This window comes from Parastagonospora nodorum (genome assembly GCF_000146915.1).
Source record: "Parastagonospora nodorum SN15 chromosome Unknown scaffold_14, whole genome shotgun sequence".
Lineage (NCBI taxonomy): Eukaryota > Fungi > Ascomycota > Dothideomycetes > Pleosporales > Phaeosphaeriaceae > Parastagonospora > Parastagonospora nodorum.
The window spans coordinates 226,022-244,305 of record NW_001884562.1 but is presented as its reverse complement, the minus strand read 5'-3'; the positions used below and the strand labels follow the sequence as shown (position 1 = coordinate 244,305).

Here is an 18,284-nt window from a genome sequence, read left to right as displayed (position 1 = left end):
CCGTCCATCACATAACAATCTGGTTGGTGCCAAGATATGGATGGGTCATAATGCGAGTCGTTGGTACCATACAAGTTCCCAGGTGGATTATTTATTAAGGCTTCAATCACCACCGACACGGCCCCCACCCCTCCATGAACCCCGATGCCTTGGCAGAAGCTTTCAACGTTGAGCACTGCAAATACACACACACGGTTGTCACTAGTACTGATTGTATCAACAAAGACATTCCCCAAGTCTCTCGTCCTGGAGAAAGACATTTTGGGGGTAGAGGAAGTCGCCGCGATCGCTAGATCGAGGAGTTCAAGTATAAACTGTTGAGTGGAGCATGGTCAATTATAGGTACTAAACAATAGATCTCAACAGTGCGTTGCTTTATATACAAAAATGAACGCATTATTACGAGCCTAAAACCTTCTATGTCTAAAAGTAAAATGAAACTAAACACGGGACGCAATGAGGCAGTAATGCCTTGCAAAGTACATGAAAGGAAGAAAAGGTGTTGTATGTACAAAAAAAAACTGAAAGATCTCAATCCCAACCTCACAGCTCCATATCCATCGGAAGCCTGGCATCAGGGTTCGTGAGGAACTCGGTCTCCATCTCTTTGCCGTAAGGCGGGTTATCCTTGGCTTGGAACATACTATTCGTCATCATCGACTTGTGGAAGTGATGATATGCCTTGTCCTGCCTCTTGCGAACCTTGTCTTGATACGTCGCGTATGCTTCTTTGCCCGCAGCTGCGAACAGGTACTTGGGGTGAATGCCTATGGCTTGTGCACCCTTTTGGCCGAAGCCAAATGAGCTAACAATGAAGGCCTTGACTTCCTGCGACGTGTGGATGGTCTCGCTAGGGAAAGCAATGTGGTCGAACTTCTCGAGCTCGATGTCGATGTTGTCTGCATTGCGGTTGCCTGGAATCAAGCCGGAGTCCATGATTTGTAGGGCTCCGTTGAGCATCCATGCAGCCGCCGCGCCCTTAGGATGGCCAGTGAGGTGCTTCTGAAAGACAGCGAAGACCGGGTTGCCCTTGGAACGACCCAGTTGGTTCATCTGCTCCTGAATGACACCGCACTCATTCAGCTCATTCTTTACAGTCGATGTTCCATGACAAGATGCAACTGAGACGTCGTCAATCGTGAGACCCCATGTCGCAAGTGCACCGCGCATTGGTGAGATCTTCGAATCTCGCTTCCAGAATTCATTTCCATAGCTGTTGAGCACATCCGAACGTTGCTTCTTAGTCTCGGTGAGCACGGCGTCTAGGCGATGTTGACGATAAGCATCGATGTCGAAATCGACTGAGCCAGCTTTATACCCCGCCAGCTCCTCGTTGAGATACGCGATCTCAGATTGCTCGTTCTCCAAGATCTGAGTCATGCGAAGCTCAATTTGGCGCTTGCGATAACTGATGTTCAGCAGCGGTGAATCGAAGTTGCCTTTAGATGCTCCACTGAAACTGATTGTTCCCCGACCAGGTGCTGGAAGTGATCGGCCTGCTTTGTCACTCGCAGTACGCGTCAAGGCTATGATTCCGTGAATAGGCAAGCCCATCTCCAGAGCGAGCTTCGCGCTTGTCAGAAGCTGAATACCGCAACCTTCAGACTCAACAAACCCGGCACGAGTTGTAGTAGCAGGCCGAGACATCTCCGCAGCTGTGCGGCCCCGAGCAAAGTCTTCGTCAGTGTTGATCGTTGCCTTCATGTTAGCAAATTCGTAGGCTACATCTTTAGCGAGATAGTCGTAGCCGCCAACAAAGACAGCCTTGGCCTTGCCACTAGATATGACCTCAACACCAACATCGAGGGACTCCAGTGCGGTAGCACACGCGCCGACGGGCGTGATGTTAGGTCCACAAGATGAGAGCAACAACATATTGATCCATGCACTACCGGTGTTGATGAAAGACTCAGCTAGGACATCGTTCTGCACCGCCTTGTCCATGAACCTCTCCTTGTATATGCCCTGCAGGGATGCGGCACCACCAAAGCCAGATCCGACACACACGCCAAGCTGCGAGACGTGAATGTATTTATAGAACTCGTACGGATCTGTGATGCCAGCCGAGAGGAGAGTTTCGGCGGTGCAAACCAATGCGTACAAAGTTGCCGGATCAACTTGGTTGACAATATCCTCGGCAATACCGTAAACGCGAGGGTCCCAGCCAGTTGGAACTTGACCACCAACGGTCCGGTCGAAGGCCAGAGACTTTGGCACCAAGAGGCGAGCTCCCTTATGCAGAGTGACAATGCAAGTGTCACCTCCCGCGGCAGGCTTAACGGTGACTTTGTTGCCATTCTCACGAAGCAGATCGGCAGCGGTTTCTTTGGAGACCTCGAAAGGTGCAAAGTCATGCTGTAGGTCGATCTCATGAAGGACTTGTCTAGCCGCTGGATCAGGGCCGTCGAGCGCACGTGCATCTAGGATTCGAATTCCGCTATGCTTCAAGATGTGTTCCTCATATTTCTGTTTGATTTCGTCGTCATTAACGGGTTTCTTCGTGCCCTTTTCAACCCAGCCACTATAGGGCTGCCCTTCACCGGTCTGGTATTCAATGAGTCCCATCATCCAGGCCATCTCGATGAAGCCTTCCAATGTGAGTTGGCCGAAAGACTCCATCTGCCAGCGGGTGCGAGAGCTGCCGTGAGGGCCAACCTCGCCAAAGCCAGTGACAACCACGACCTTGTCAAGATCAATCATGCCTTCCAAAGATGATATATGCTCGATTTCAGAACTGTAGTCGGCAAGTCGGGGAAATTCGAACTTGATGTTGGCGCGCTTCTTGAACGGAGCAAGAGTGGTGGGCTTCGCATTGACGAGTGGCATGTCAAACTCAGCTTGCTGCTCTTTGACGAGAGCACGGCGACTAGAACTGATGTCTGACAGCTCCTTACGGATGTCAGCAATCTGCTCTTTGAGATTTGGTACTGCGCTCATCCCGCCGCTCAAGTCAGCAAGGATAGGTTCTTCATGAGTGAATTCCAAGACCGGCGAAACCATCAAGCCCATAATGTTGATAGCCATCTCGTCCTGAGAGAAGGTCTTCAGTCCTAGCGCCTCGACACCTTCAGCGACCATGTTGTTGTCGTTCATGAGGCCAGTGCCGCGCGTCCAGCCGATGATGGCGCCACACACTGAGAGGTACTCGGACCAGTCTTCCGTGTGCCACTTGTTCAGGAGACCTTCAAGACCAAGCTTCGACTCGGAGTAGAGGCCATCCCCACCGAAGACGCCATGATTGGGCGACAATGGTAATATCACTTGAGCTGGTCGAGTAGTGATGTGGCGAGCTTCCTTTGCCTTCTTGACGGCGCCAAGCAAGCGAAGGGTGTTCGTGAGCATCATGCGGTGCGCCAACTCTGATTTAGGACCCAGCTCAATGCCGTTGGCAGTCTCAGAAATAGCCGCAAATGGAATGATGTGGTCCAAATCCCATTCGCCATCTGCAAGGCTGTAGATGTACTCTATCACTGCTTCGGTATCTTGGTGGCTACCTGCATTGTATGGAACGACCATGAGACAAGAAGTCTTGGAACCATACATGCGGAATAGCTGCTGATAGAACTTGGTCGCTTTAGCATAGGAGCTTGTAGTGACAATGACTCTGGCACCTCCGGACAACAGTCCCTTTACAATGTTCGCGCCAATGGAACCCTTTCCGGCGCCGGTGACGAGGACTGACTTTCCCTGGAAGGCAAGACCTGACGAGGTCGCTTGGTCAAGCACATCAGCATATTGAGTACTGAGGTCTTCTGCATCATTCCAGAATCCAGCTGCTTTTTGCTGTATCTTGGGGTAGTATGTACCGCGAGAGGGCGCGGTCCCTGAGATTGATACTGCGTCAGATTCGGGTGACCTGCATGAAGGACTCATGGACAGGTCAGGAGTCAGCGATGGGGTGGGAGGCATGAATCCGAGGCCTCTCTGGGTCGGTAGTGGCCCCTTGCCGTTCATCGAGATAATGCCATCCTCGAAATCCTTGCTCTTGGTAAGTACACCTCCAGAAGCACGGGCGACCCTTTGTACACGCGCGATGGATGCCTCGGTGAAGTTGATGGAGCCTTTAGCATCGATAGTTGTACGAGGAGCCGTAATCTGGCTATCGGCCACGTATGTAGGCGCTTGTCTCAAGGCGGCGGTGCAGTCTTGGAGAAGATCCTCGAACCAAAGCTCGGTGGCAATGGAGCGTGCTGACTGCGTCTTCATATCTTGAATCATATGCATTAGGACATTGGTCAAGCGCTTGCTAGATCGATTGAGGAGATGATGGCGTCTTCGCGTTACGTCGTCCGATTCGAGATGCAAATACCCCTGGCGGATGCCGTGGTAGATTTTGAAGACATCCTGTAGAGCCCAGTTCCAGAAGGAATCGTACACTCGGGCCTTCCTCTTGTCGAAGTATGGTTTAATGCCATTAGCATATTCGTTCCCATGCTCAAGGTTCCATAGATCGAGTTCATTTTGCATACTCTGCATGTCGCTCTTTAGCTGGGCAACTTCCTCAGCTGCAGCGTTGTTGTCCTCCCCAAGATGGCGCGCATACGCTTCGTAAACTTCACGATGGAAGTAATCGGAGCGTTTATTTAGCGCGTCTAAAGCCTTCGAGTCGACTGCGACAGCAACAGCTGCGGATCCAGGTGCGCCAACAGAGGTGTTATTGAGCTCGAGTCCGGCGGCAGTTACATAAGAATTTACTATGCCTGACCAGAAGGTCTTAGCATCTGCTTCGGATCCCAAGCGGGCTGCTGGTGGACTTTGCAGTGCCATAAGCAGGATCGAGTCTTGTCTGCCTGGGCCAAACCCATAGTCGCTCTGCAGCATCTCACGGACTTTGAAGCCTCCAGGCATCTTCGAACCTGTGAATTTCTCCACTAGAGACTTGGTACGCTTACCCAGTGAGCCTGAGAAGCTCTTCTGGAGGATAGAGGCAAGCTCCCCCAGCGGCAATTCTTCTGCACCATCTGGCGCTGAGCCGAATTCAGCATCAAGATCTCCTGTAATCTCATTCTGGAGAGTTGAGCGCCCTCCAGCTGTGAAGTGTTAGCCACAATGTCTAGTGGCGTCGTTACGCGTTACTACTTACAGAGAGCCTTGACGGACTGGTCGAACGCGACATCCTTCGCAGGCTTCTTCAACGCAATCGAAACGATGGTACGAATGATTTCGCCCGTCTGAACAGGCGCGTCTTCAATGGGTCCGGCGGAGATGGGGGCGGGTGCAGGGCTGGCGGCTTGCTGTGGCGCGACTACTGGGGCGGCCTCGCTTGGAGCGGGGCTCGCCGCTGCTTCCTTCTTCGGCGATACCTTCACTTCTTTCTCCTGGCCAACGTAATACACTTCATCGCGATTCTTCTTTAGACTCAAGAAGTCGCGTGTCACCGAGTTCGCAGTATCGTATGGTCGATACACGAGGTCTCTTGTGCGCTTCATCATCGTCGTCAATGTCTCCGCTGGCCCGATCTCCACCGTCTTTCGTGTTCGGAACCCGGAGAGAAGCAGATCTTGTGTTTCCGTCCATCTCACCGGCGAGCAGAATTGGTGTCTATGAAGAGTCAGCTAAACCCAGATACCACAGAAAAGAGAACAGGCATACGCGAGAAGCTCGATGAGAAGTGTATGGCATAACTCTTGCCGCTTTGAAAAATTCTCGTATGTGTCAGTCATGTTTGCTGGACTTTGACTAATAGCGCAAAGCAGCAGTGATGATATAGGTGAGCTTGGGCAACTAGTGGTCGTTTGCGTGGTGTATTGAGCGACAAAGATCGGCAGAAGAGCACACTGGAATTCTATTGTGGACTTTTGGAGTTCTCGAGGAAGATATCTCTTCTCTCACAATCCCGAGCTGGCACGCTTGGACTCCACGATGAGCGCGTTTGTAGTGGTGGTCTAATCTCAGCGCTCCCAGGCTAGCCCCATTAGGTCACTATGCTTCTCCCACCCCCGAATTCCGCCGCCGCTGATTTCGACCGCTTGGCTCCGCTACGAGTCGACCACTGGATACGATCTGAAACTCGCTAGGACCCTATGATCTCACCAAGTCCGACCTCCAAGGATGGCGCACTCACCGGGCAAACCAAACTCGGGTGTTCCTGCGTCTCGCACGTGCACTTTACAGCATCGCTCTAACCTTTGGACCTCAATCACGTTGACAGACTGCAATACTGGCCCGATTCATGCATTGTAGCTGTCCAGTCCTCTACAAGTGCTACCTAAGCGTTGGAGATGCACCGTCACATCATACATAGATCACGATCGGTCCGTTATGAGCGATATCACCTACAAAAAACCGATCGATGTACCTCAAGGGCGTGGCTTTCAACATGGAGTGAAATTCTGGGACTACATGTGTGTAGACGCTAACACATCTGGAATGGTCGAAGGCTGGGCTGTTGAGTCGAGAGGAGCGGTCTGTGCTGTGCGACTCCGCACAGAACTATTACAGCCTACACTACGGACTTTGCATGGTATGGAGCATAGTGACGGTGCTACCTCCATACGGTAATGATAGCCGCTCAGCTCAGCTGATAGCTGTCAAACACGAATCGCACAGCTCAATTGTCCGTTCAACTTTGCACATCGTGGCTCAATTTCAGACAACTGTGCAGTATCGACTAGTAAAGAAACCAGGAGGCGCATGATCGGGCTATGTAGTTTTCCCTGTGTATATCCTACAGCCAGAAAGCATATATCGTGGAGAACATCATAACAGGCTTCCTTGGTAATCAGCGCCTTTACATTTTCGTCCTCTTCATACAGTTTGTTTGTTCTAGCTCATACCATCTCGATCCAATGTCGACCACCCTCGAGTTCGGGACACCTGTTCCTGGCATACTATCATTGCGGAACATTGCCTCAGTAGTCGAGCGATTCTCAACTGTGCGCAGTCTGAAGCTTCCATTAGCAATCTTTGGCACCGGTCTACTTTCTTATATTATCTGCAATATTATTTACAATGTCTACTTTCATCCTTACGCCAGATATCCGGGCCCATATCTGGCTAAGTTCACCGACTTGTATGCAGGCTATCATGCATGGAAGGGTGACATTCATCTGGACATGTGGCGATGCCATCAAGTCTACGGCGACAAAGTACGATATGCTCCCAATCGCCTCAATATCAATACAGTCATGGGTTTAAAAAGTATGCAGAACATCTGTTCACTTCTCGAACTCATGCTGATGCCTACATAGATATCTACAAAGACGGGAAGCCCTATCTTAAGAGCAAGAATTATGCCGCAATGGTTCATCAGGCAACCAATACTCTCACTGTCCGCGACCGAAAAGACCATGGTCGCCGCAGACGTGTCATCCAGCAGGGTTTGTCAGACTCTACCCTTCGCGCCTTCGAGCCTTATATGTACGAGATCATCAATCGATTTTGTGACCGTATGATCCAGACCGTCGAAGAAGAACACCAAGCCAGGGAATGCGGGCAATCGCACAATGCTCTTGAGAACCAGAAATGGAATACCTCACGAAACATGTCAGAGTGGTGTAACTACCTAGCGTTCGATCTCATGGCTACCTTCATCTTTAGCGGCAAGTACAATATGCTCGAGCGTGAACAGTACCGCTATGTTGTACAATGCATCGAGCAGTCAAACATTCGCGTCTCTTCGATCCTTCAAGCACCCATCCTTAAGGCGTTCCGCATAGACAAGATCCTTTTCCCTCGCGCCATTGTAGCGCGCAATATGTTCCTCGGCTTCGTCGGAAAGCTCCTTCGCGACACAAAGAAGAACGACCGCAGCCAGCGCAAGGATCTATTTGAGATGCTGTCACACGCAAAGGACCCCGAGTCTGGCAATGGCTTCACACCCGAAGAGATTGTTGCGGAGAGTGTCACCCTTGTTGTCGCCGGTGCCGACACATCCGCCACGGCCATGGCAGCCATCTTCTTCTATCTCTCTCGCAATCCCGACGCGTACGCTCGTGCCGCAGCTGAAGTCCGCTCTACATTCGACTCCGTGGAAGACATCCAAGGCGGTGCAAAATTGAACAGTTGTCGCTACCTCCGCGCGTGCATTGACGAAGCTATGCGCATGTCTCCTTCCGTCGGCCAAACACTTGCGCGCGAGGTACCGGTAGGGGGAGCTGTTGTCGACGGCGACTTCATTCCCGGCGGTTGTGACGTCGGCGTGCCAATATACGCCATCCACCACAAGGAAGACATCTACTCTGATCCCTTCAACTACAACCCAGAGCGATGGATGGTTGAGAAAGAAGGTGCCAGCCAGCAAGTCTCCGACATGTATGCTGCGTACAACCCTTTCTCCGTTGGTCCGCGCTCGTGCATGGGTAAGGGTGTTGCGCTCGTTGAGATGATGGCCACTTTCGCCGTAGTACTGTTCAGAATGGACTTCAAGATGGCAGACACGGACACCGCAGGTGGAAAGCCTGGGAGCGTTTATGGAAGGCATAGGGCAAGCGAGTATCAGCTCAGGGATCACATCACTTCAGCAAAAGAGGGCCCGATGTTGAGGTTCAGGCCGAGAATCGTAAAGCCAGCTGTTGCATAACTTGTTGGGCTTAATTCGAACGCTTTCTCCCATATGGTCATCACTTAGATTTTCTTTCCAATGTACATATCCATAGACACTTTGCATAGAGCGGCTTGGCGCATTCAAAATATTTTTGTTGATTAAACGATGTTCTGTGAACATGTAAATGCCTTCCGCTTGACTATGAACATGTACGTGGATTTTCCCCATGATTCGGAATAACGACTTCAACAAACAGCGATGACAATCTATTTCGTCTCAACAGTATGATTTCACCGTCACCAATGACATGCTGGCAAACTAAGCAGGATGCTCTAGCCCGATTGAGAGTAGCGCGAGGTTACGTCAACATTGGTCATCATGCTCGGGGAACGTTGACACGAGACGAACCCCGACTTGCTTCCACCCAACCGACCGCTACTTCCATCCCAGCTGCAACACCTGTTTTCTCCTAGGATTGGTAGCGTATCCCATATAGGACCTGCGTTCGGTCGGATTACAGGCGGTCCGATACTGCGCAGATAGCTGTTCCGGCAGAAACCGCGTCGCAGCATCAGCATCAGCATCAGCATCACCCGAACCATGTCAGGAGTGATCCACTTGATAGCCAGGGCCCCATAGATCTCCAGCTGGCCGCATCGGACCCCGAACAAGTGTTCTAGCGCGAAAGTTAGTTTGAACCCGGTCAATCCCGCAGTTGTGGTCTCTCACGGGTATCGTTTCCAGATGTACGGAATTTGGCACGAGCCCGCCACCTGGTATCCTTGCAAGCACATGGCAGCAGGGCTCGTGCTCTGGTTCTCATAGTCGCTGGTCATTTCACCGACGCTAAGGCAAAGCGGGTCAATGTGTGGCTCAGTCTGCCTTCGGGGATCGTTTCAACTGTGGCTGTCGGACCAACTGCACAGTTGCTCCTCCGAAGAAGTTTGGACTGCCATGCTCACACCTCAGTTGCTGCCATGCTGTACCAACACGTAAAGTCCGCTACTGTGCAATGCCGCATGCCAAACTGGGACCGAGTGTCATCAAAGATGAGTTCGAAAGTATAGCACCGGCACTGCCAAGCCAGCTGTTTCCTGGCTTAGCTGAGCCTTCTTCGGGTACACTGATGGTACGAATGACGGTACATGTTCCACGCAGTTGGTGTCAAAAGTACTCCATGACCCTTTCCTTGCATTCGGTCCCTTTTCGCTCTTTTACATGTTGAACTCATCTCAGGTTACACAACTTGTTTGGGCTACCCCGGCCAACAACATGTCACATTCATTTCGTTTCCTTGATATCAAGAATCATAAAAATCAGTGCACGATAGAGACACAACAGCAGTTTGGACCAACTAATGCATACTGCCATGGGGGGTTTGACTTCACACTGTTCTTCGAGGAGACTTTCCTCTCGATAGTGCCTTTCGCTTTCGTACTTCCGTTTCTCATCGTTAGGCTATATCGAACAAACAAGACATCGATCATTGTTGATGGAGGACGATGGCACTTCGCAAAGCAGGTATGTATCGTTCGCCTGCTCATTGTCTGTTTCATCACTCATCATCTCGTGCAGGCACTTTACATTCTCTATGGCGCGATACAGGTCCTCATGCTAGGCGCTATTGCTATGCCCGACACCATCAAGACGAACACCACCATCGCTAGTGCCGTTACCACACTTTTCGCGACCTTCGTTCTTGCCGTCACGTCGAACTTCGAGCACTACCGAAATGCGCGACCATCCTCTCCAATCGGTATATATCTGGTGGTTACGTGGGTCTTTGATGTCGCTAAAGTGCGATCACTCATTGCAATCGAACACGGAAAGCCATTAGCTTACATGCAAGCCGTATCGGCTGGTGTGAAGCTATGCCTCGTCTTGCTTGAGTTAAAAGAAAAGCGCGCTTGGCTAATAGACCCCAAAGCATTTCCCGCGCCAGAGTCGACGGCGAACTTCTTCAACCGTCTGACGTTTTTCTGGGTCAATCCACTACTTCTAAAGGGCTACAACAAGCCTCTCAACGAGAGTGATCTGTTCGAAGTCCAAGAACAGATTGTAGGCGAGAAGAACTTGCTCGCCTTCGCCGAAAGATGGGAGAAGTGTAGGTTGACGTTGCACTTCCATGAGTAAGATGCATTACTGACTGCTCACAGACCCGTACAAGGACAGGCCAAATGCCCTGTTCAAACTCGCTTTTCGACACCATTGGCGAAGTTTTTCCTCGATCATACTGCCTCGCATATGTTTCAGCGCATTCAATTTCAGTCAACCATTCCTCTTACAGCGTACTCTTAGATATCTGACGACATATGACTATGCCAATCGTCCAGCCATAGGGAACGGACTCATCGCGTCTTACGTCCTTGTCTACTTCGGCTTCGGCCTTACGAATTCGATGCATCAGCACCGTAATTATCGAAGTATCTCAAAGCTTCGCGGCTCGCTTATTGGCGTTATCTATAAGGAGACCCTTGGTATGAGTACGTCCGCGCTTGCCGAGTCTGAGGCAGTGACCTTGATGAACGCCGACGTTGAACGTATCACGGTCGGTCTACGCCAATCGCAAGAGCTCTGGGCAAGCTTGTACGAAATTGCCCTAGCAGTCTATCTCCTGTATGAACAGATAAGCTGGGCTGCTCTCACGCCGCTCGGTGTCATCTTTCTTTGCACGGGTATCGCCATCGCGTCTTCGCCCAAACTGGCCTCCTCGCAGAAGACGTGGCTTGATAAGATTCAGGCTCGTGTAGATTCGACTGCTTCGATGCTGGGTGCAATGAAGGCTGTGAAGATGACTGGACTTACACCAGACCTTGGAAAGAAGATTCACGATCTCCGAGAGGATGAGATCCGCACTGCCAGGACGTTCCGTGGAATGCTAGTTAAGATTACAGCTTGCTGTGAGTACTTGATCTTAAGGCTTTGAATGCTAAAGTGCTGACGAGATATAGCGTATGCAAGCACTTCATTTAGTCCCGTCATTGCATTGGGAACATACATCTTCATGGCCAAATACCACGGATATCCTGCTCTGACATTGGCACGCGGACTAACATCGCTCGTGTTGCTGCAATTAACCCTTGAGCCAGTCTCATTCTTCATCACTGCTCTATCTGGCCTGATAAATACGATGAGCTGCATGGAACGCATTCGTCAGTATCTCGTCACGGAAACTCGTAATGAGCTCTCGCTGTACCGGTCACGCCACTCACGACCAGGCAGGCCGGATGGTCCACTTCCCTCCCCTCCTCCGGCGTATTCGCAATTTGCGCTCAATCTAGCAAACATCACAGAAGAAGTCGAAGAGCTACCATCCGTGGCAGGATCGTCACAGCGACCAGGGAAACAGTCTTCGGAGAAGCGAGCCGCGATTTCTTGTCAGGAGTCGGACCTCAGTAGTGATGATGCTACGCTCGCCTCAGTACACGAAACAAGGAATTGTATTGTAGCTGAGAACGCCAGCTGCGGTTGGGATCGAACAAAGATGCCAACGCTCATGAACCTAAACTTCAAGGTTCCGGAAGGGAGTATGACAATGATCGTTGGGCCGGTCAGCAGCGGGAAGTCGACACTGCTGAAGGCGATACTCGGCGAAATGCCTGTCGCTAAAGGGTTTCGACGTTCATTCTTCACGGAAGTCGCTTACTGTAGTCAAAGTGCGTGGCTAGTCAACGGTACGCTCAGAGACAATATCATTCACGGCTCCGACCTCGATCCGATTTGGTACAACACAGTTATTCAGGCCTGCGATCTAGAAACAGATATATCGATCATGCCGCTCGGAGACGAGACAATTGTGGGAAGTAAGGGCCTAAGTCTGTCTGGTGGTCAACAACAGCGTGTAGCACTCGCTCGGGCAATATACTTCCGCCGATCCATCGTACTCATTGACGACGTTATGTGCGGTCTCGACGCATCCACTGAAGAGCACGTATTTGAGTCCGTCCTAGGCGAGAATGGGCTGCTGCGAGGCACTGACACTACAGTCATCTACGTCACCAACGCTGTTCATCGTTTCTCTCAGGCCGACCACATCATCTCTCTCGGCTCTGATGGCACGATAGTTGAGCAAGGTACCTTTGATGAGCTTCGCCAACAGGGTGGTTATGTCAGTAATCTGACGAGAAATGGCGGACGCACTGTTCAGAAGCACGGTGACCGTCACGAGATCAGGGGCTTTAAACAATCGCTGCTTCACTCAAAGATGCAGGAGAAGATTGAAGAAGAGAATGGTGCTGGTGACTTTACCATTTACGGGTATTACATTGGCACCTTTGGATGGCTACGATGGCTCGTCTTTTGCTTCTTTTGTGCGCTGTACGGATTTGGCACTGCATTCCCAAGTAAGTTACCACACCAGCACTAGTCTTGAGATATTAATCAAAATTCAGATGTATGGGTCAAATGGTGGACAACTCACAACCAAGAGCATCCGAATGATCGCATTGCCCACTATCTCGGCATGTACCTATTCCTGGCTGTTCTCGGTCTCGGCTCCCTAGTGATGGCATGCTGGATCCTTATCATGACTATGACGCCACAAGCTGGTCGTCAACTGCACCAAAGATTGCTTGACACAGTGCTCAATGCGCCAATGTCATTCTTTAGCAGCACGGATACCGGTATTACCGCCAACCGCTTCAGCCAAGATCTGGAGCTCATAGACATGGAACTACCAGTCGCACTCATCAAGACGGCAATGAACCTCTTCCTTTTGCTTGCCCAGCTATGCGTTATCTTGGCGTCAGCAAAGTGGGTTGGTGTCGCTATGCCAGCTATTTTAGTCGTCGTATACTTCCTCCAGATATACTACCTGCGCACTTCTCGCCGCCTTCGTATCCTCGATATCGAAACGAAGGCATACCTCGGTACGCAGTTCCTTGAGATGCTGAGCGGACTTGTCACAGTTCGTGCTTTCCAGTGGGAGTTCCAGCACTTGTCACGCTTTCTGGACATGCTCAAGAAAGCTCAACGGCCATTCTATCTTCTATACTGTGTACAAAGGTGGCTCAATATGATTCTGGACATGGTAATTGGTGGTATGGCCGTTTTGCTGGTTACTATCGCTATCAAGACCAAGGGAACGGTCGATCCTGGCATGACGGCGCTCGCTCTCACCAACCTCGTCGGATTCTCCCAGATGCTGAAGCAACTTATCACTGCATGGACATTGCTCGAGACCTCCATGGGTGCTCTTGCGCGTGTTCGTGCCTTTACTGCTGCAGTCGAGACCGAGAATTTACCTGGTGAAGATAAACCTGCGCCAGAGAACTGGCCGAGGTTTGGCGGCATCGAGTTCCGCAGCGTCGTTGCTTCGCACAAGAAGTCGAAGAAAGCTACACTGAACGACATCTCCTTCGCCGTCCCACCAGGTACCAAGCTCGCGTTGGTCGGCCGTTCCGGCTCAGGAAAATCGTCTCTCATTGCTGCTCTCCTACGCATGATGGATCTATCATCCGGCCAGATTGTCATCGATGGTCTGGATATTGCAACGCTACCCCGCCAACTTGTACGCAGCCATCTCATCGCCCTCCCACAAGACCCCTACGTTCTCGCCGGCACCATCCGCGAGAACGTCGACCCTTTAAGCATCATGTCAGACGAGCAAGTCATCGGTGCCCTCCGCCGCGTCCAACTTAGCCATCTCCTCGACGACGTTGATATCGGTCTCCACGCCAAACTCAACTCTGACATGCTCTCGCACGGCCAATGCCAACTCCTCTGTCTCGCACGCGCAATGATGCGCCGCTCCTCCATCCTCATTCTCGACGAAGCCACCGCCTCCGTCGATGTACATACCGACGCGTTGATGCAAGACATAATCCGCACGGAGTTCAAGCACCATACCATTATCGCGGCTGCGCATCGTCTGGATACTATTATTGACTTCGACGCTGTGCTCGTCTTAGATCAAGGGCGGGTGTTGGAAAGCGACAATCCGCAGACTTTGTTGGCGAGAGACTCTGCTTTCAAAGAGTTGTATCAGACACAGAAGGGAGAGAATAGAGATTGGGGACACAGTACGTTGAGTCTACTGCATGATACGGGGGATAGGATTAGTTTGATGAGTCATGGCACGAGTTCGGGGAGGTGAGGTGGTTAAGGAGGGAGGTTGATGGAGTCGTGCATTGCGTGGAGTTTGTTGAGAGGTGTACATATAGACTTTCTTTTTCTTTCTTTGTATATATCTTTGGTCTAGTGTGTAGATAATTTGCAACACTGGGTGAAGATTAGAGAACTTTACGATATCTATTCCTCATCTTTTATACTTGCATCGAGGCGTTCTGTGAGACTGCATCTTCATCCAATTGCACGAAATAGCAATTACGACTTAAATCTAGTGCTTCTCAACGCTCACCACTATCGACATGAAAATGCCCAAACTCTGTCTCTGGCGCATCACGCATCAGAGTTCTACATATGAAAGAACAATTCTCTTAGGTACTGGTGGTCCTGTGCAAATATTTACACATTCAGTCTCGTCGCTTCGGCTTCACGATTGCGACTACTTCACAAAATCAATTTGCAGAACAAACATGTCATCAATAAATTAGTGCACAATTCGATGATCTCCTCCTTCTTCAATTATCGAGTCAACAGTGTTCCTCCGAATCTGTAACTACCAGACCGTAGTTCAACACACGTCTATCGTGCGACTTCATGCACCTCTCGTAGAAAACGCCTTTCAAGCACTAACATATAGACCCGCCTCGTCTCTGCCTAAGGCAAGTCTATGAAGCTATTACTCCATCACCGAACTCAACCCACCATCAGGCCAGCACTCGTCCCATCTCGAGAATCTACACGAGTAATTTACAATACCGTAACATACAGCCCGCACAGTCGCACGGCACGAACTCCGACCGATCACGTTCCGACTGCACCAATCACAACGACCTCGCCGTATCAGCCACGTTCCAGCTAAGCGTGCCCTTTGTCCCCGGCGCTAATGCACGTTGAAACCCGAAATAACAACGCGACACGATTGGCCACGTCGTTCGCACGATGTTGTGCAAGGGCTTGCCGATCCTGCACGGAAGCGAAAGAGTGGTTGTTGTACATGTCCGAAGGATGTGCTTGCAAAGGGGCTGTGAGGAGTGGTGCCTCGCCGTGAAGAATGGTCCAAGCGCTGGTTCATGTCTCGTGGCGTCGTGGCGAGAGAATGTTAGCCGAGCGGAGCGGGACTCGCAGCGGAAAAAGTTTTGGCAATCATCTATCCGCTGGGGTTGTTCAGCCCTCGTCCATGATTTGCAGCACAGTCGAGTTTCTGACACTGCATTCTTCACGGCTGGTGCAGCCTAGCGAGGCACGGATGGAATCTACGTCGCCGTCGCCGCGCATTTCGACGATGATGGTAGCGGCTGTTTCGCAGGATATCTCGAGACCGTTGCTAGTTGGGCGGATTGTGGGTGCGGTTGTGGGCGGGCAGAAACATTCGGAGGTTGTTGGACAGTGTGGTTCTTCAGTTGCATTGCTGCTTTGGGATTCGTGATGGTTGATTGTAGTGTGTTGCGAAGATGGGCTTCTGTCTTGTACTCCAGGCAGCAGAACAGAGTCCGGATGCTTCAGGAATTGTGGAGCGGCAATCGAGGGAGCACTCCAGTTTTCTAAGGTATGAAGATGATTCGTATTGCCGATAATGTTGATGATATTGGGATGGCCATGCCCGTTGTCGGAGAATTGTGCTTCATTGGGGGCTGTAACCAGCGCATTCACAGGCACTGCGCCTGGTTGCTGCGCTGACGGTACTGATGTATTGAGTGAAGCATCATTTGGCAATGCGGGCTCGTCACAAGATCGCAGAAAGGCATCTACCTCATCTTGCAAGATACCATGGTGTGCAAGAAGACTTCGCAATCGCGCATTTTCCTCAGCAACTTTACGTGCAGCGCGTTGCATTTCCTGCGTAGCTGCGACACCTTCGCGCTCGTACTTTTGGATGCGCCCCTGAAGCTCGTCAATCAGCTCTTTGCGGCGGTTGCGTGACCGGCGCTGATTCTCCCGGATGCGTAGAGCAGATGCCGTATCGTCGCCCTAGGAGGTCCTCAGTCGTGTGATGCACCAAGATGCGATGTTGTTGACTTACCTTCTTCGCCATAATTGTGGCTACGGTATTGGAAGAGCTGGGGAAGTGTGGAGTGTGGAGGTGATGTTCTTCGGCAATAGCGGATTTAAGCAATTTTGTTCGTCGTTTACTTCTGAAGAGGCGCGTTCCTTCTTCTCATCATATGCGAATACGTCATGACTATAGACTAAGTAATTCAACATCTTATACCGTGTGTTCCCGAACTTGTCGACGCTTGACCCTCCGAAGCTGAAGCATGAATCCACTAGCGACTATATATGCAAGTCCAGCGAAAATCTGAACATACAAATACTTTCTCGAAGCAGTGCTACGTCTGAATTTGAGTGCAATACCCTCGGAAGCTGCATCAAAGTGTAAGTTTTGGCAAAGAGAAAGCCCTTGAATTCAAGTCAAAGCACGGCACGTACCTAAAGCTGGGATGATAACGGAAGCCCATGACAAGGACAATAGTGACTGTAAATCCTTGATTCCAACAACTTCGACACATAACGGACCAATCGTCTTCGCGATTTGCAGTCAGTGTCTGCCTCGATCATATTTCCTGCAATTTGAGATGACTCACCATCCAGAACACACCCAGGATCGCTCCGCAGAGTATGGCGAAGAATACCGTGAGCCCATAAGACGTTGCAGGAAGCCAGAATGCAAAACAAGAAATGCCACACAGTAGCGTTAGGGCACCTGCGGTGTCGATCCGACTCCAACGGTCGCTGAGTATGCCAATGAGCGGTCTACCGATGGCTGTTCCTACATTAAGCAGGCCAATGATGTCTGTAGCCTGTGGTCGAGAAAGCCCAATGGAGAGTGCAAAGTCAGACAGACAGAATAGAAGGACGACGTACCCGAACATACTCGTAAAAGCCCAAGCGAGTAATAGCAATACTTCATATCGTCGAAGAAGCTTCGTGTCAAAACCAAGCTGAGTTGGTTGTATCACTCGATTCCGGTCCCGGATGAGACTAATGGCAATGAACTGCGCGACAAGTGCAATGAGCCCTGTAATGCGCAAGGCCCAGCTGATTCCCCAACGCTGAATGATTGCTTCTGTGCCCCATGTGAAGGACGCACCACCGACACCAGAGCCTGCGGAGCTGATGCCGTTGGCCAGACTGCGTCTCTGTACGAACCATTGAGACAGGATTGGTAGCGCAGGGATATAGAGGAAGCCGATGCCTGCACCGATCAAAACGCCCTGGGAAACATGTAGTTGCCATATTCGATGTGCGAATGATGCCGAGATGAACCCTGCACACTGTAATACTATGCCAATGGACATGACTATGTGAGTCCCAAATCTTCTCGTCAGAATGGTGACGACAGGAGCTATGAGCATGGCAATGGCGAAATTGAAGCCTCCGATGAACGCATAGTCCCAAGTCGATGCTTCGGGGAATATGTTGTCCGACAGGTAATGTGACAGGTAGATGCCATATGCCTGTAAGAATCAGTAATTAAGTATTTTCCATGGTGAGTGTGTAAAGGCAAACCGTACTGAGACTGCACCCCAGGTGAAACAATTGATGGCGAAGCATGCGCCGACGCAGACCCAACCGTAGCCACCATCTGGAGGGCTTGCTTCAGCTGTGTTGTTGTCGTACTGATGATCCTGAATTTCGCACGTCACTGCTGCTGGCTGACTTGGCGAATGAGGTGCCATATTGGCTTCCGACTGTACGAAGAGGGTAGCGTAAGTCCAGGACTAGGATGGGACGT

General features: G+C 50.9%; 6 protein-coding genes across 6 annotated transcripts; 2 read left to right on the top strand and 4 right to left on the bottom strand.

Moving 5' to 3' along the window:
- Positions 1-106: 106 nt before the first annotated feature.
- SNOG_09090 (hypothetical protein) lies at positions 107-260 on the bottom strand (the record flags this gene model as incomplete). Its single annotated transcript, XM_001799340.1, has 2 exons — positions 107-159; positions 194-260. The coding sequence occupies 2 exons, from the start codon at positions 258-260 to the stop codon at positions 107-109; spliced, it is 120 nt and encodes a 39-aa protein (XP_001799392.1).
- A 283-nt stretch (positions 261-543) lies between these two features.
- On the bottom strand, positions 544-5,429 carry SNOG_09089 (hypothetical protein; the record flags this gene model as incomplete). Its single annotated transcript, XM_001799339.1, has 2 exons — positions 544-5,030; positions 5,084-5,429. The coding sequence occupies 2 exons, from the start codon at positions 5,427-5,429 to the stop codon at positions 544-546; spliced, it is 4,833 nt and encodes a 1,610-aa protein (XP_001799391.1).
- Positions 5,430-7,127: 1,698 nt separating this feature from the next.
- Positions 7,128-8,521, top strand: SNOG_09088 (hypothetical protein; the record flags this gene model as incomplete). The annotated part of the gene is made up of 2 exons (XM_001799338.1): positions 7,128-7,140; positions 7,191-8,521. 2 exons carry the CDS (start codon positions 7,128-7,130, stop codon positions 8,519-8,521), a joined length of 1,344 nt encoding a protein of 447 aa, XP_001799390.1.
- Positions 8,522-9,757: 1,236 nt separating this feature from the next.
- Positions 9,758-14,579, top strand: SNOG_09087 (hypothetical protein; the record flags this gene model as incomplete). The annotated part of the gene is made up of 4 exons (XM_001799337.1): positions 9,758-10,589; positions 10,825-11,389; positions 11,459-12,828; positions 12,877-14,579. The coding sequence occupies 4 exons, from the start codon at positions 9,758-9,760 to the stop codon at positions 14,577-14,579; spliced, it is 4,470 nt and encodes a 1,489-aa protein (XP_001799389.1).
- A 1,136-nt stretch (positions 14,580-15,715) lies between these two features.
- SNOG_09086 (hypothetical protein) lies at positions 15,716-16,583 on the bottom strand (the record flags this gene model as incomplete). Its single annotated transcript, XM_001799336.1, has 3 exons — positions 15,716-15,875; positions 16,152-16,519; positions 16,572-16,583. The coding sequence occupies 3 exons, from the start codon at positions 16,581-16,583 to the stop codon at positions 15,716-15,718; spliced, it is 540 nt and encodes a 179-aa protein (XP_001799388.1).
- Positions 16,584-16,754: 171 nt separating this feature from the next.
- Positions 16,755-18,228, bottom strand: SNOG_09085 (hypothetical protein; the record flags this gene model as incomplete). Its single annotated transcript, XM_001799335.1, has 4 exons — positions 16,755-16,822; positions 16,979-17,072; positions 17,134-18,006; positions 18,064-18,228. 4 exons carry the CDS (start codon positions 18,226-18,228, stop codon positions 16,755-16,757), a joined length of 1,200 nt encoding a protein of 399 aa, XP_001799387.1.
- Between the last annotated feature and the right edge of the window lie 56 nt (positions 18,229-18,284).